This window comes from Oculina patagonica, chromosome 1, assembly GCF_052425735.1.
Source record: "Oculina patagonica isolate OP01 chromosome 1, crgOcupat, whole genome shotgun sequence".
NCBI classification, from domain to species: domain Eukaryota; kingdom Metazoa; phylum Cnidaria; class Anthozoa; order Scleractinia; family Oculinidae; genus Oculina; species Oculina patagonica.
This window is the reverse complement of record NC_135758.1, coordinates 33223012-33241117: the sequence shown is the minus strand read 5'-3', so window position 1 is coordinate 33241117 and position 18106 is coordinate 33223012. Positions and strand designations below refer to the sequence as shown.

At 38.7% G+C, this 18106-nt stretch overlaps 1 protein-coding gene across 1 annotated transcript in view; it reads right to left on the bottom strand.

Moving 5' to 3' along the window:
- LOC144665244 (E3 ubiquitin-protein ligase rnf213-alpha-like) overlaps positions 1-18106 on the bottom strand; it is a 98698-nt gene that overhangs the window by 28808 nt on the left and 51784 nt on the right. The window contains 21 exon segments of the mRNA XM_078526452.1: positions 365-571; positions 989-1152; positions 1838-2305; positions 2904-3421; positions 3754-3890; positions 3987-4202; positions 4373-4508; positions 6061-6246; positions 6554-6639; positions 6847-6954; positions 7049-7184; positions 7295-7383; positions 7849-7996; positions 8114-8272; positions 8640-8995; positions 9202-9424; positions 9697-9863; positions 10416-10631; positions 10860-10955; positions 11164-11297; positions 15892-15974. Of these exon segments, the coding sequence (XP_078382578.1) occupies positions 365-571; positions 989-1152; positions 1838-2305; positions 2904-3421; positions 3754-3890; positions 3987-4202; positions 4373-4508; positions 6061-6246; positions 6554-6639; positions 6847-6954; positions 7049-7184; positions 7295-7383; positions 7849-7996; positions 8114-8272; positions 8640-8995; positions 9202-9424; positions 9697-9863; positions 10416-10631; positions 10860-10955; positions 11164-11297; positions 15892-15974 (4033 nt within the window).

Here is an 18106-nt window from a genome sequence, read left to right as displayed (position 1 = left end):
ATACAACTATATATGTACAGTATATAAAGAAAATAACATGAATCACTGAGTCTAAAAGGTTTAAAGGGCAAATAACCAGGGAGCTCCGCTTTTAGGCTTGCCTAAATCTATATATTATCAGAACTGGTGCTTAGCGATAATCGGAATGCAACATTATGTGCCAAATTCGATGTTTCTGACAAAGTTTTCAAAAGTATTTTCAAAACAGCATAAGAAAAAGGTAGAACCAAACAAATGTGCCAATGAAAGTACGTAATTCCAAGGTGATGGGTGATACAAAGAACGCCAGAGCGAAGTCTAGCATAACGTGGAAATTGCACATTAAAAAGTTTAAGTTATCCATAATTGATATATTTTTACTCACCACTTCATTCTCATTCCCTCGGAACATTTCTCTAATTCTTGACACAACATCAGGATCGGCTTGGACAAGTTTGGCAAAACACCGTAAGCGGGACTGGGCCCTACTGTAAGCCACATGAATGAGTGCTATGTCAATCACCTCATTGCCATCTTCATCTTCCAAAGTACCCAGTTCTCTCGCTGACGAAAGGATGGCTTCGTAAACAAGCTGAAAGAACAAAGGTACAAAATGTTCAGAGCCTGAACTTTACAACATGTTAAAAAACTCATTAATAATTCGTAAAGAAAATACAAAATAAATTAATGTTTAATGAGTGTCTTCATATCTGATAAAGACACGGCTAAAATTTACGTCCAATTTTCTAGGCCATAATAACCCCAAATCTAAATATTAGTGCAAGAATGTGTTGATCTACATCAGAAGATTTTTAAGCCGTTCAATAAACTCACAGTTCGTGTTTTATCAAGTCTAAAACACTCGGCTGTGCCTCGTGTTTTAAACTTGATAAAGCACTGCTACTCATCTATTAAACATTACTTATAATTCGTTACAAATGAGGTCTTGTGTAACAAATTTTATGACACTGTCTTTATTTACTACTAATCAAAAATGTTAAACAAAAACCTCGTATTCACTGTCGCTTGAAGGCTTGTACACCATGTGGACGAAATCCATTAGGTAAGGTAGTGCTGAGAACTGTTGCTGAGGCAGTTCACCGAGAAGAGTCCCCATTTCTGAATTGCTAATCAAACCACGTAAGGATTCCAACAATGAAGTACTAGACTGGGCTGAGGAAAAAGTATGTTCTAAATAACAAGCAGATCTGAAGCTAACATAATATCTCAAAATACATCAGCGTTTTTCACAGGGAATCAGCCAATATTTACAAGACCTTTTCAATCTAAATGGGGAAAGAGAAAAACGATACAACTTAAGGAATTCCGACTTTACCCTACCACGCTTTAACACTATTAAGTACGGGAAACACTCATTGAAATATTTTGGACCTTTTTGTGGTCCAAGTTGACAAAGGAGGAACGTGGTATAGATAGTCTGAGTACTTTAAACGTCGGATAAGGAAAAGAGACTTAACGCACTTTAATGAAGACGGGGGTTGCAAGAACTGTTATTTATGTAATAGTTAATTTAGAAAGTGATTGTTATTATGTAATAAGTGTATGTTTTTAAATAAGGTTGTAACTAGAGTTTTATTTAGAATAAGTGTATGCTTTTAAACATGTTTTTAACTAGAGTTTCAATTGTTACATAATTTTAATTTTTATCTTAGTTTTGAATTAGTGTCACCAATTCGTGTGCAAAACGCTAGAACGATTGACACTTAAATAAAGTTTACTACTACTAATACTCAATCAATCGAGCTTGTTTATAGCACGAGTCAAGTTCGATAAGATCTTTTGACAAGAATTGTCATTGTCAACAAAATGTCGCAGAAATAAAATAAAGACTTTGTACCTGAAACACTATACGCGTCTTTTAACATTTTTTCCACGCGTTGCTTGATGAGAAACGAAAATGGAAATCGGCACAAGAACCCGTGACCGCCAGCACCAGAACCAAGGACTTGAACACGCTCACGAACGGAATTGGTAACAGGGGAAATCATCTTGTTGTAACTTAGCTCTGATATGTTAGGGTCAGCCAATATCTCCAGCCACAGCGAGGAAACCCAGGTGCTGTCATTCGTCATCAAGTCCAGACTGCTGTCTCTGTCAGCCAATGCGATGATCTCAGCCAGAATTGGCACAACAGCAGAGTAAACTCTTTTCCAAAGAGCCTTTCTGAAGGTGCCCCATTCTTGTACACCTGTCCCGGACAGAGCTTCTGAGTGGAGCCACTCGTTTGGATTGGGTGCTTTACTTTCTCTTTCTTTCAGGAGGTGGTACGTTCTTTGTGTCAAAACGCTGGCAAATGTCTTTTCAGCTTAAAGAAAGAACGGTAACGAAAACAGACATTTAGACAACTTTGCTGCTCTTTAAGACCCAATGGTGTTTCCATACAATGTTTGAGGACATGTTATTGTTTCTAGATTGAAGTTTGGCATGAGGTATTTTCGGTGAAATCGATATAACTATGACAGCTATAAACAGTAAACCTAAGTGTCGTCTGGAAAAAAGCCAATACCAAGTTACCAAAATCTCTAACTACAAGTGTTAAAAAAATGAACAAAGGTATAATTATACAATGCTTTGATAAAATTACTTCCAAATGATACCAAAATGTCATAAAAATGTCATAGGTAAACCATGTAAGTTTGACATCATGGGAGTTTTGTCGATTGTTTTCCCACGGTCCAGAGAAGGAATGCATTTTTTTTCTCACGATTATCAGGTTATAAAAGTTTTCAGATTTTTTAAACTTTTAGAACGTATGCTTAATCAAATGAAAACGTCATATAGTCAGAGTTATTAAGATCGATTTTATGGAACGCTTTTAAATTTGATGACGTAGGGGACATATGAACCAACAGAAATGGCGACAAGTTATGGTATGTAGATGGTCAGCACTTCATTTAACTAACCTCCAAACCTTTGAGAGTCTTCAGGTAGCAAATGCAAAAGAAGCTCAATTCTGTGAGTTGATCGTTCAGGTGATTCCGTTTCGTTGTCAATTCTACAAGCTGCTGCTTGCACGCAATTTCGCAGGAGCTTCACAGCCAAGACTTGTGTTACGTGATCCTCTTCCACTTGATCTTCACTTCCACTTCTGAACAGCTCACTGATTGGACGATCAATGAGTTGTTCGATAGAAGGAGTGTGTCTGTCAGGTGGACGAAGTTCGTCAATGTGGGTAGACATCCACTTTCCACCTTGGAAACCGACAAAATTACGGCATCCACCGACCATTTTTGGCAACTGTATGATCAAGACAATGTGGACGGCTTCAATTGATGGCAAATTCAGCATTTCTGGCGCGTTTGTTCGTTCCTCCAACAGAATGTGCCTTGCACCCGCAATCAGGTTGAAGTTGTCATCTCCTGAATCACACTGAATCAGGAGAATGCCAGGGCAGTCTCCTCCAAGGCATTCAAAAAAGGTTCTGCCAAAACGTGAAACAAGAAATCATTATGAGTACTTATAACGTGTTACAGCTATTTCAGTTACTGATGTCGGATCGAAGCTTCAAAATTCTTCAAGCCTAAGTGGATGAAGTAGAGGGAGCTGCGAAGATATAGCGCTGTAAAGATATAGCAAACGAGATCTTTTTTCGTTTTCTTTCTCTTCAACATGAAGAGGAAAGGTACTTTTTACCACACTAACTTTTAGGAGAATTTTCCCAAACATGTAGCACGTTATAGTTTTTATCAGTAATAATTGGGATAGCATTCAAATGGAAAATAGACACAGTAATCACGTTATAAAGAATATTACCTCACTGAACCTCTAAACTGTTGCTCTGTCTGAAACTGTTGCAGTGTCATGAAATCCACAGTTGAGCGACGGAAACCAGTTCGGGTGCATATGTCACCAAGATCGTTGTTAGAAAGAAGGCGCGAATGGGTTGTTATCTATGACGAAGATAATGTGATTAGTCAGCCAAATTGCACGGCAATCTAAAACAACAAAACCGCGGTTGCCTTTCATGTTAAAACGGCGAGACTCACTTGAATAAAGAGCCCTTCCTGACGCTTCTTATCAAGACGTGCATCATCCAAAGTGAGCACATGCCTCATGAAGGCCGCCAAACTTGAGTGTTGTTGCTCGTGGAAATAAACGTTCCAGATGTTGCGAGCTCTTCCTTCCAAGAGAGTGGCTGGAAGACGGGCAATTGCATCAGGTGCAGCCATCTCCAAAAGCATCTTCTGACATCCTTGAAGCACCTTGTAAGATGAACACGAAATTATTTCGTTCAATGCAAACCACAACAATACATTTTATCAGTAAAACAACTGTAAGTTTACTTAGCTTATCACAGTGGCTCGTTATTAACCACGTTTGATAAAAAAGAAACGGTTATAAAGTACTTTTAAGATCACACATGTCCTCTTACTTTCATTTCCCATGTGTCCTCTGTGGTTTCATCAGGTAAATCTTTTTCTTCTTCAATTTCATTGCAGACTTGCATCACAATGGAGGGAATGGTGTCCTCGTGATACCCAACAAAAGCGTCTCCAACAGAGAAATCCCTAGAGCAACATAGCAAAGAGGCCCTACCGTTAGTTGAACCTAAGGTCTATAAACAACTCACGACGAAATGAAAATGATAGAATGCATTTTTAAAGCAATGTAAAAATAAGACCGATGCAGCCTTTTTCGTCTTAAGAGTTCAGGACCACCGTTCCATTTCAGACACGAATCACAACCATAACGCGTTCATAGAGTGAGTTTATTGCCCCCGCAGGGTTTTGGCCCAGAGGCCAAAACCCGAGGAGGCATATACCAGGAAAAATCTCGATTTGATCAGTTTTTGCCCGCAAATAGTCTCGGGAGTTGTAAAATGCCGACAAGCTGAAAGCCCGCAAGTAGGTATCGGGAGTTGTAAAATGCCGACATACGGTGATTGGTCAATGATGACGCAAGTAAACGATGATTGGGTAATGATGACAGCCCAAGCATGAGCACGTGCACGGATGACAACAAGCAAACAAACAACGCTTGTAAACGTTGATTGCAGTTGGGCAGAATTTTGAAAAAGATAGTTTAAGGTTTAATTCGAGGCCTATTCATTTCACAATGTCTAAAAGCCGAAAGCAATGCAATTGTTTAAAAGACTTCGCGATAATTAACTAAGTAACTCGCAGAGAAGTAAGAAAATCCACATTTTTTACATCTGAGTGGCCGAAGAAGAAATATGTCTAGGAACACGTACGAACAAACTTCAAAGTTTGACACCTGAAACGCTGACGTTTGACACCATTTGAAAACATGTTTTTGGCGCGTGCGTTCACAGGTAGATGCAATCGACAGTATCAAGCCATATCTTCAAATTTCTCTGCGATTTACGATAAGCAAGCATTAGTCAAAAGCCGCGATTTACCAAGCGCAAACTACTTAAACGGAGAAAAGCTTTGATTAGTCTATCTCCGGACGAGATTTACAATAACTGATTTTAAAAAGATCTCTAGATAATTGTTTAAGACTCGCGGCAGGCGAAACCGGAAACCAGAAGCGAGCGACTTTTAGAAAGTCAAGCGTTTTCATTGTCAAAGGTGAGAAATTCTTTCGGTATCCTTTCCTTTTTAAAAGTTGATCGTTGTCATGAAGCGTGATTTACGATAAGAAAGCCTTTGTCCAACTGACCGTGATTTACCAGGCACAAACTACTTGAATGCATGGAAAAAACTTCAAAAGTCTTGATCGGTCCACTTCCACAATTTTGATTTTACAAGATGATATGCGGCATCAAGAAAAGAAATTCAAAAGAGACCTCGAGATGCATTGTGATTATTTAACCACAGCAAAACATGACAAAATGATGTCAAGATGCTGTTGCGTTCTTGTAATTGAACGATTTACCGTATCATAATTAATAATCATCCAAAATAGAAAATTAATTTCTAATAAAATGTCTGAATTGTAGAAAAGGATGAACAGCAGTAAAAAACCGATAAACATCGTCGAAACTTAGGGGCAACCTAGTGTCAGCTATTTCTAGTCGATAAGGTAAATACGGAGTTGACAGGGTTAAATCCTATGTGATTTCTTTTGATGTATAGCTACGTAAGAACTATGTCTTGCCTGTTTCGCTTGCCTTCCCTGGTGACCTCAGAAAACTCATTGACCCATTTTCTCAGTTTATCAACAAGGTCCATCTGGTCTGGAGTTAAACTTGTTAATGTCACGAGGTAGTGTTTTTCCAGACGGTTGATCAGCGGAATGGGAAAGTTGTTGTAAACCACGTCCTTTTCAGCGATAACTATTAACCTGCGAAAGAGCGGAAGGAGAATTTATTGCAAATGGATTAACAATTGTACTACTCGTAAGAATCGTGGCACAAAAACACTTGAAATGTGTTTCCAACTTAGGACCAATCTTGAACATAATGGCAGGACATGAATTCTAATTCACGTCACCTCTTGGAAGAATTTGCGTGGTGAACCGTGAAGAGAGAGCGCTTCCGCCTAAACAAGAGCGCAACTGCTTTTTAGTTACCAGGAAGCAAGATCGTTTTTAAGGTAAAAGTGAACATAAGTATTGTCGCCAACAACGAGTATCAGATTAATTTTCTTACTTGAAGTCGTCATGGACACGGCATTTGACGCGGTGAGTACCGAGTCCAAGATCCACGTACTTCTGTCCTCCAAAGTACACGTAGTACTACAAACACAAAAAAAAAACAGTGAAATTCATCGCACTGGGCCTTGTTATAACACAATAAAGCTCTCGAAGTTGATGCAGTCATACAAGAAATAGCTTCATAGTTTGTTGTCCTTGTTGTTGTTGTTGTTGTTCTTGTTTTAGGAACAAAACAAAATTAAATCGAAGGAAAATCGATTATCCTGACTTATAAAACATTAGCCATACCTGATTAAGCGCGTCGTACAGACTTTCGTAGAGACTCTCTAGGTTTAACAAAATCACTGTTCGTCCTGTCTCCATACAAACCTTGATACGGTTGATGTTGCGACAAATCTGAAGACATTCAAAATAAAATCTTACTTAACTGCCAAAAGAACAGCCAGTATGTGTTTGTTATCACTTAATTTAAATTAATCAACTATTTTACCTGAGTGTATTCCTGGTCATTTGGAAAACTACTTCCAAAGATTACCACTGCGTCATCTGCCGTCTTCAAGAGATGGTGCTGCATGATTGGCAAGGCGGCATAATTTTCCGTCAAAATCAGAAGGTAACGGTTCTCACTAAAAGAGTGAGGTATTATTTTGGTTAACCATGAACAGTAGTAGTCTTACTTCTCTATTGCATAACAAGTTAATTATCAGTCTCAAATTATAAGAAATGAAAGAAATACCTGAAATTGGAGCGGTCTGCCACATCTTCTCTTCCAAGACTTGCCTCGATCAATCTTATTGTTGTAGAGGTTTCTGCTACATCCTCCTTCTAATGAGTCAAAGTATGAACTAGTCTTAAAAATAAGCCATTTCCGAGTTACTCTTTGCCTCCGTTTCAAAACGAGTCTACGTGCGAAACCATTCAAATGAAAATGAGTTTGATTTGCATCAAAATGTACCTGTAGGTGAAACTCATTTTCATATGAATGGTTTCGCACGTAGACTCGGTTTGAAACATAGGCAAAGGGTAACTCGGAAATGAAATATTTGAATCAAAGAAAATTACTCTGTCTTAATATTACTACTATATCCCCTGGTCACTAGCTTACGTGTATCTGGCCCATGATATGAAAGTCAAGTCACCTAATATTTTTGTAACGAAACGATGAAGAGCAGATTGAACATGCTCGGTATGGTTCGAAAAAACTGTTTTGAGACACCCTAAAACTAGTTCATAACATGTAATATTACTCAATATACACCTCTTGATTACCAGAACAAAAGGTCTACTCACATCTGTTTCCTGATAGTAGCGTTTGAATGTCTCTACAGGCTCTCCTTCAATTAGACCACCAAAGTTCCTCTTGATAGCGTGTTCCAGTTGATGCCAACGAGGTCTCTCGCCAGATTTGGCAGCAATGGAATACACCATTTTAATGAGACTTATATAAAAACAAAAACAAGTAAATCAGTTATATAAACATATAACAACTGAACTGAGTCATATTCAAGAGGAAACAAATATGACACGGTCAACGGCACACCAAAATAATTCACACCTGTAAAAGTCACGAAGACCGAAGAATTCCTCTTTGCCACATTTCTTCAAAGTTGTAAAATTTTTCTGTTCCTTGTAAAGTTCTGCATATCCATTGGCCAGTGGAGGAATCAAAGACTGAATAAGAAGTTTCACCTGTTTGTCCGTGGAACAAATTCCTCTGCGAAATAAATATTCAGTTACAGGGGTCTACGTAGAACCAAGAAACGTCCAGCCAGTATGTAGAAAAAGCTCTCAACAGATAAACGTGGTAGAAAGAAAACAGTTATAAGAAATGCACAAGAACTATGTAAATCCTACAAAATGAATGCCTGTAGGCCAAGTAGAACAAGTAGGAATACACTTTCAAAGATAATATTCTGATTCATTTTGCACTTGAATACGGATTCTAAGGAAGATCCGTTCGGGAAATTTGGTGGTACATTAAGATACTATGTTAATGATTGTCAACTGTACTAACTTAAACTGAGCAACTAAACCATTGAACGATTAAAGAAGACTTTCAAGACGGCTTAAGTCTTACTTACAATGCACTGTCTACCAGTTCTCCTACGTCCGGCACTCCACGCGACAACATGATGCCGCGGTTCATTTTCGCGGGATCTAGGGCCCAATTTGAGATCCCAATGAAAGCTACACGCTGGGCTTTCTCATCAGTCTCGATGACGTCATCAGCGGAAGTGACACCATCCTCAAGAAGCGGATGTAAGGTTTTCAATGGCATAAGAGGAGAGTCCTCTGCCAGGCCAACCTCGTCAAGGACGACAACAGATACAAACTTCTCTGGGTTTTTACCTTCCTGTAATTTGCTGCACTGACGGAAGGTCGCCACAATACCCTCTGGGGTCGAAAGAGGACTGCACTGATAGGACGCCATGTGGACCTACAATCAAAGGAACGCTTTTACGCACCAGTTAACTGACAAGATAGATTTTTGTATTTGGACTCAAAAAATGAGCACAGAGCACAAGGTAGAGAAACGCAACAAGCAACTGGCTTATCGTGGTATCTAAAGCTATTTTGTTCTTGATAATAAAACAAATAAAGACATCGATTTCTCGTTAAATATGTCCGAACGAGCTTCATTACCTGCTTGAAGGTCTTGAAGAGCTCAGATCTGGCTGCATCTCCCTGCATGTTGTCAGCTACAACAGTCTTGGCCAGGGATTTTGAGCTGCCCGGTTTACCAACCACAAACAATGGGATCCTGAGCTCAATACAGACCACCATCATGAACACGTTCTCGCTCAAAGCTGTGTTTCTTGCAATGTTAGGGCCAAGCTCCAACTCGTTTAGCACAGCTCTCTGACAGCTAACAGTGACAAAAAGTGGGAAGGATTGCAAAGGTTAATGCAAACCACTCTAAACATAGGCACAGGAAGTTAAGGAAGTTGTCTTTTTCGTTCTTGCCATTTTTCATTTCGTCAAAAAGGTTATCTCCCTTGGTTTCGTCCACCCCTTGCTCACATTATAAGTCATAAAATGCTTATTATTTGAAAGTTTTAATAAACAAGAACATGAATAACAAAAGGTCCCACGGTATGTTAACATGGATAACATCAACGATGACATTAGTTTGCAAACCTTGAAATTTCACGAACTATTTGCTTTTGTCCACCAGGAAGTAAACATGGCGCTTTAAAGCTCTGTGCCACCACAGAACGGTATTTCTCACGCCGCTCCTGCAACTTGGCGTGATAACATACACCAATAGCAAGTACCAAGGCACGAGTAATGGGAGTTATCGGTTCCTACGAAGTAAAACACGATAGTTTTAATATAACATATTCTTCAGTAGGGCAATAAATGTTCTCAAAAAGGTAGGAACTACAATTAAAGTTTACTTTTAAATTAGAGCGAAACGAGCACCGAATATCGTTCCGTGACCAATGGAAACCATTCGTTGTCTCTGGTCTCTGCGGCCTGAAGTTCCCACATATGATTGGTTGAAACACAAAGAACATTCCAGACATATTTTAAGTGGTCACGCTTTAATAAGAAAGGCTGTAATATAGATCAATACACATAAATAGCTCAACAAAAGTAGAATCGCCCACATCTCTTCCGGATATTTCGCCAACTGACTTACTTTATGCCTGTACTTCCTTTAACCTATGAACAAGGAACCTCCTTATATTTAATACCACGTCAAGTTGATACTTCCTATGGCAGTTATAATGTTTAAAGGGAAGAAAATCATCCAAGAGCCCCCCCCCCCCCCCCCCCACAACTTCCTTTCAAAAGGCTTTGTAAAGGAAAAAGTCCCCCGGGGGTTTAATAGAGCTTTTACAGTAATTACTTACCTCGTAATCGTCATCCTCATCCTCATTCTCATCCTCATCCTCATCCTCATCCTCATCCTCATCCTCATCCTCATCAACGTCATGACCTTCCTCCTTTCTTTGCTCAGTTATCACATTTTTCATCAGTCTACCAAGTGCGTCCACGTGGTTATAAAACCAAACCATCACTTGCATGGCTCTCTCAACATCACGAAGGCTGACAAAGCTGCACTCATCCTTAAAGAGAAAGACAAGGGTTTGCATCTCATTATGTTGACTCACAGAGTCAACATGATGAGCGAAAACATAGACGTAAACGTTACATTATAAATTAAGAGGCTCTTACTCTTATAGTAATTGCAGTTTTTAGCACAATCTAAGTGTAAAACAGTAGCTAACGATACAAACATATAAACATATATCCACGGAAACAATCGAAACTTTTGTTGTTTAGATAATACCCACCGACTGATCTCTCATGTATTTCTGTGAAGCTGCTAAAACTTCCGCAACTGCCTGCACAGTTGATGAATCTCCAGGTAACTGGCCTTCATGCAGAATCTAATGAAAGAAAAAAAGCGAAATTGTTGTAAAGAAACTGTTATTAATTAGAGTTTTCATATATTTAAGAGAATGTGTTGGTAACGGTAGTAAACAGCAAAGATCGTACCAAACGCCTGAAACCAAGCGAATGAAGTCACATGAGACAACAGAAACTCTTCACCGTGAAGGTGGATTTGACTAACCCATAATTGAACTTTTTACTTACATAGCGGCTGACAATTTGATTTGTGTACAGTCTCTCTACGTCGGGTTTCAGCTGACCAAAATCCCATATCAACGGGCGCATACTTCCTGGCAGGGCGTGCACGCGGTACACGAGGTGACGTAATGGGATATGACCTGTAGGACAGACATATATATAGTCCGGCGGCTTAGCTCTTGAATTGTGCGAATTTTGATACAAGCACCAAACTTTGCAGGATTACAAGCATTCGGATACTAATCAATTCTTGATATAGTGCCAACGCCAATTTCCTATTTTCAGCTAGTAAACAGCAATGAAATTTTCAGCCGAGAAGCCCCCCTGCCCCTTCCCCACAAAGTATTTCTTCTTGTACTTTTATAAACCTTTTATTGTTGATTTTTATTCATAAATACAGGTATGAATGCTTTTAATTAAGCTTACAATTATTATTTTTTACCATCTGTTTGATACCAATAATTTAATAGGAAATTATTGCATGGGAAAATATTTTTCGTTCCCCGCCCTCTGCTCCCTCGCGTCTTTCGTTTTGCGCTAGCGTCCAGGTCTCTCGCGATCGGTGAACCGTTCGCTAACAGAAGAAAAATAGGAAAATATAGGGCTGTGAACAGTCTAAATTACAGCATTTCATTCTAAATTTTGTACGTGCGACTTGGTATCACTACCTGGCATAATAGTATTTGTCTATAAACCAGGACAAACAAATATTTCACGAAATTTTAACCCTATCCAGACCGGGAGGGGCGGAAAGTGCCCGCGCTGACTATGAACGCTTATAACTTTTTCAAGATTCAACCAAACGCTACCAAACTTTGCGAGTTTATCTAAAATTTATCTGGAAATAATTTGGTAGGGAAAGTTATTGTGTTAGGAACTTGACGTCACCACGGCAACGGCATTTTGACAGGCATGTTTTTTCCAATTTTGTAATTTTCGTGTTTCTATTAATGAAAAATATTATTTTAAATATTATTCAATTATTTTCATCCTTTTACGGTTTTTAAGCACAGTTTTATTGATTTTGCAGTAATTTTGGGCGGTTTTATGACGTTTTGGAAAAAATTCGAAATCCAAGATGGCGGATCCAAGATGGCGGCTGTTTTGACATTATGATGTAATTGTCACGTCATGTGTCGTCATCTTCCCACGTGACGTATACCAAAAGATAGGTGTTTGGACATATTATATATTCCCTAAGTTTCATTGTGATTGCTTCAATATTCTGGAAATTACGGAGGTCTGAAAAGATCCAAAAAAGCCCGGTCTGAATAGTGTTAATAAATTAAGGTTTCCATGGAAACCGGTGTTTTTCGGGCTTGGCACTATATCTGAAAAAATTTCTGTTGGTGACCACTTTCATTGTGCCCAGTTTCATGCTTGTATCAATAACCGGTATGCAATGCATACTAAGGCGAGGACGTTCCAGTAAAGCAAGTCATTATGCTAAAAATTCCAAACAAAGAACTGAGAAGAGACCTTTCGGGCTTCGTTTTTGAGACTGTGACATCACTCTTGAGAATTACTTCTTTCAAATTCAGAAAAATCCTCTTGGTATTCAGATAGTTAAAAACACGCTCTCTGGGGAGCATCATGTGATTTTGAAATGGGCAATTTACACTGACAAAGCCAAAAATGTCTATTGTGTGAAAATGTGAGTCCAAAAGATATCTAAGTAATTGAACGCCGAAATTGATATCGTCGATTTCAGTGTGATTTACAGCAAGGAGCCCAAATGTGTGACCACTTTTAATTACTTCACATTCTTTCACACAGTCGTTTTCCAATCAGAAGCTGTGAAAAGCTTCTGATTGGATAAAATCTGCAAGGAAGAATGTGAATACATAAAAAGTGGTCACCATATATTTTGGGCTCCTCACTGTTAGTCAAAAGTTAAGACACTGAGTCATTTGCTATAAAGGGGAGAAAATGGGTTTGTCAGGTAAATAAAATGTTAAAATGCAGTACGTTGTTTCCGGTGGTGTTTTTAGTTCTGCATTCTAAGATATGGTTAGTTTCTAACCAATGTTACTGTAGTTAATAAAAGGCAAATTATAAGCTGCTTTGATCACAAAATTGGCAATTTAATTCGTACAAATCTAATAAGATGTCTTTTATCACAACTTCTGACAATGGAATGCAACATATTTTGTAACTTTACTAGACAGCAATGAAACTTCCACAACTTCGGCATGAATAAAATTCTTGAAATATGTATCTAGATTGCCTCTTCAGTCTTGTTTAAATGTGGCTTAAAGTTGTCTGCACTGACTGTACAATCTGTAATGTAAGCTTTGTCCAGTAAGTCCAAAATCTTAATATCATTTAAAGGTAAAATATGCAGCGCAAGGAAGTACAAGTTTCCAGGAAGTAAAGTTGATATAGTATCTTGATTTAAATGGGGCTGAAAGTTGTTTGCACTATCTGTACAATTTGTGATGCAAGTAAGTCCAATAAGTCCAGCTTCTTGATACAGTACGTGTGGAGTCTAGGAAGTAGAGTTGATACAGTGGTTTGCCAGTGATGAATTTGAATTGAAGGGTCTTTCAGTAGCAAATCCAGAGATGTTTTACACAGTTTTTTGTTTTAACTTGTTATTGCTACATGGTTTTCGCTGTGTTTTGTTTAAATATATCTGCCATTCATAGTGAGGATTGGGCTTTCTATATATTGCATAGAGGCTTAATAGAGGCCAATAACCAGTTCCAGAGTAACCAGTTCCAATGCAATAGCCACATTCACACATTCATGCTGCTTCTTGACAAAGTGCAGATTAAACAGATTGAAGCAATTAGGAAAAAACACAGCTGTCAGTGGATTCTTTGAAAACTGTACTGTATCTTGGTTGTTTTCTGTTACGTTGTTGTTTTTTAATTCTGTTCTGTAAACATAAAAAAAGAAAGAATCAATTGTTAAAAATTTAATAATTTTTTACACATATTTGTTTAGACACCAAGACTAATTAACTACAACAATTAAATGCAACTGAAGTAGTTACTGAATTCACTTAAATTTTTCTTTTTTCTGATTAACACATCTTTCTACATGTACACTATGCTTCTTAAATCATTTACTAGTTATTATAGCCTACAAAAATGTATATACTCTTTTATGGTTGCTATTAAACCACACAGCTTTAAGGTCACTTTAGTGTGTCTCGAGAACACCAGTTTGGACTCTTAATTTATTTAGATTTGTATATAAAACGTGATCAATTGTAGTTCTGTTATCAGTGGTAAAGCCTGAAATAAGTTTGTTTGTATCCATATTTTACAATCATTTGTTTATATTTACTGCTGCTTTGTACACTACTTTTAAAATCAATGTTAAAATCACCTAGTATCTGATTATACGAAAACGTTCTGTTGACAGAAGGGATCGCGTTTGAAGCTCTCTCAATGCTTAGTGATCTATAAATTCCAGCAAATTAAATATAACAACATCTAGCAGATATTTAACCTTTTAAAATCGTTATTTCGATTCCATAAATACTTTGACCATTATGTTATTCATCATTACGGTATTCAATAAAGTACAAGCAAATATAAACTTTAGATAGCTCACCTCAGCAGTTGTGGCAATATATTCTTCTGCACTTCTTGTCTTCAGTTTAAGCTCAGGTTTCAATGTCGCCAGTAGTTCAGATTAAACATTAAAATGTAGATCGACCCTCGACCTATCTCGTGTGCGAGTATGTCGATTTAGTATGCGTGCACTACGAGTTCTTTATGTGTTTGTAGGTGAGCGCGAAAATAACAGATACAATCCTCAACTCAAGGCTTCTCGAAGAAAATCCTCACAAGTTCACAATCGCACGACCAAGATGGCGGACGGCACAAACAGATACTTCGCGTGACGTGTCGCATGTGATTAGTTGCCAATCCTCACCCTCGAAAACTCGTCGCCGAGAAGGCCCTGGGGTTGAGGGTAATTCTCACACGAAACTCGGTCGACAGCATAAGGCTCGAGACTACGTCCTCGCCTAAAAAGTGCACAATTCAACTAAAATTTCGAGCTAAGCCACCGGACTAATACAGGGTTTAATTTCCCTCATGGCAGGACACTGAGAACAACTAGGCGATTAATTTATCAAATACAATGGAACCCCGTTAATACGGCCACCAACGGGCCAAGGAAATTTGGCCATATTCACGGGGTGGCCGCATTAACCGGGCAGGGTCAAATTAGATTCTGACTGCAGATATACAAGATTAAATTAAAAACTAATCAAGATTCAGTACATATACAATATAATGGGAAAATGAACATAACTGGATTGAAAAAAAGAAACGTGAAGACGACAGGCTATCTTCTCAAAACAAAGGTCCCGACCTCTCTGACTTAACATGATAAATCATGCAGTTGGCTTTCAAGTTCACGATTTTGAAGTGGCCGTATTAACGGGGTACAATTATAAAGAATTATACAGGTTGGGATTTCAGAATGTGGCCGTTGGCCGCATTAACGGGGTTTTATTATAAGGTGTTTCGCCGGGACAAAAAAAAGTGACCGTAATAACGAGGTGGCCGTAAGGCGGCGTTCCACTGTAAGTAAACAAAAGTAAACGTCATTCCTATGATCGGTTACTACTAGTCAGTATTTTGTCATTGTGAACCCCGAAGGTGATATCAAGTTTGCTCCTCTTTACTTGTTCAAACTGATCACAAAAGAAACTGAAATGTTTTGATGTTACATCACATTTTTCCAAAAAAACAAATATTCATTGTTTCATACCAAGGCGATCCTCTGATTCATCTGTTTTCACGTGGTATCCGAGTCCTGCTGACTCCAACTTATGGATCATGTCGTCCGTATGCCTACAAAGATAGCAATTTTACTACCATCGTAAAAATACTATTTTCAATTGTTATTTATTACAACACAACCATTTTGCTAGTCTAACTGGCTACTTAGCAGTTTGCATTTTTGTAACGTTTGCAATGTTGTCATGGAGAAATCTCCATGAAAAGCAACAATTGTACAGTTCCGCGCGTAACGGGATTCCCGAGGACACGTGGGAAGGGGAGAGAGGATTAGAGCCGCCATGTTGGCATGATGTTGTGTTACGAAGGAAAGCTAAAATAAAACTCGCCCAACGCGACATGGTAGCAGAGCAAGCGGAATGAAGAAGAAAACAAAGAGGAAAGACACAAAGAAAGCCGTACATGTACCTATCGTTTGAAGCCGTTTACATCATCCTCAGCCGAATAATACTTTCCTCAAAGCCGTTATAGTGTTTCAAACAACATCAGCCTCGAATCAGCCGGGTTGACGAATTACCTTGAAACCTAGCCGATTCCTTTAGAGACATGACAGACTTGGGCTCCATTAAGAGACTTATCAAAGCAAGGAAAAGACATGATGTTCTTAATATTGACACAGCAAAGGAAATCAAAGAGCGACCCATTGATGGCGATCTTGGAGTAATTCTGGACGAAACTCGTGACAAACGCGATCAATTGCAGCAGCATTTAAGTGTGTATAAAAGTCTCCGAACGCAAGACGCTGCAAAAGCCGAAGGAAAACGAGAGTATGAAAAAGTTATGGAGGATTATGAAGAATACTCCGATTTTGCCTTCGAAGTGGAACAACTTGTTGTGGGCCTTTCCTCGAAACTGGACATGATAAAAGACAGAATGGAATTCAAACTAAGACGAGGAAGTGTGAAAGTGAACAATGAACTGGAGGAGAAGATGCTGCAAATCGAGCAACAGAAAGCCGAGATTGATCACCGAAAGTTACAAATTGAGGCAGAGAGGCTTAACCTGGAAGAAGAATCAAAGATCTCTTCGAGATACCGACTATTTTGCATGAAGTATGAGTAGAAGGTTTATCCTGTGCATTGTTGTTCGAACATAACATGGAAGAATTCAAACGTCTTTCAGTTCAAGCATTTTTTTTTATTTTCGCGAAGGAAATGCTGTATTTGTCAGTCTCGACGGCTGGCGCTTTGCGACTCATATACTTTGGCTTGGTTAAAAATAGTCAACTTTGACGTTTGCCTTTAATCGAAATAGTTGTTTTCTTTCGAGTTAGAAAGATTTGTACTCGGCTTAATGCAGGGTTCCCGATAAAGGTTACACACGACAGAGTTACCTTTTGTCTCGTCACGCAATCTTTACCCCACATTGAGAAGTAAATTTTCGTTTGGATATTGCCAAAAGCCGCTTCTCCTCGCGTTATTTTTTACCTTACGGCTACACATGCCATTTCTAACGGCTACATTTCCAGTAAAACAGTTGCTGGTTTTTTTTTCTAATGGCGATGCATTAACTTCTGAACAGAAGCAAAAACTTTAAGCGGCGTGTACTGCTTTCACCGGAAGTAATTTCACAACAGGCTACAAAAACACTTGTAAATATCACTTCACTTCACCTGAAGTCCTCAGAACCACCTGGAACATGAACAGTGACACAATTATTATCAATGGATCTCAAACTTCATCCTTTCAAGTCACTTCCGAAAGAGAAGCATTGCAGTCTATCAGCATACATATAACATAAAACTTTTTATACCATAACCGAGAGAATTCTCGCGCGCTGATAGGTCCAAAGTAATGGTCGATGAGAGTATAGACCATGAAAGTGACGTCAGATCACGCCACGCACACGCGCGGGCTAAAAGATGTGTAAGTTTGGTCTCCATGAATGAAAGCGAATTTCATCGTGTTTTGTTTGAATCAAGTACGCATTTGTTTTCGGAATTCAGGATTGGACTTCTACTTAGGTGATCTGTCGAAAGAAAATTGACCAGGCTTTTGAATTTTTGGTCTAACTGAGAAGAACGGTGCTAGCGAACCGGCAGGGGACTGTCGAAGTTTAGTGAACGAGCGCTAACAAGATCTTCAGAAAGAAAAATAATCTTGCTCGCTTCAGGCAATAGGCACACACTCAACGAGAGAAGAAAAGGTAATTAAAATTGTTATTCTTTGAATTCGTGTTCATTTTCT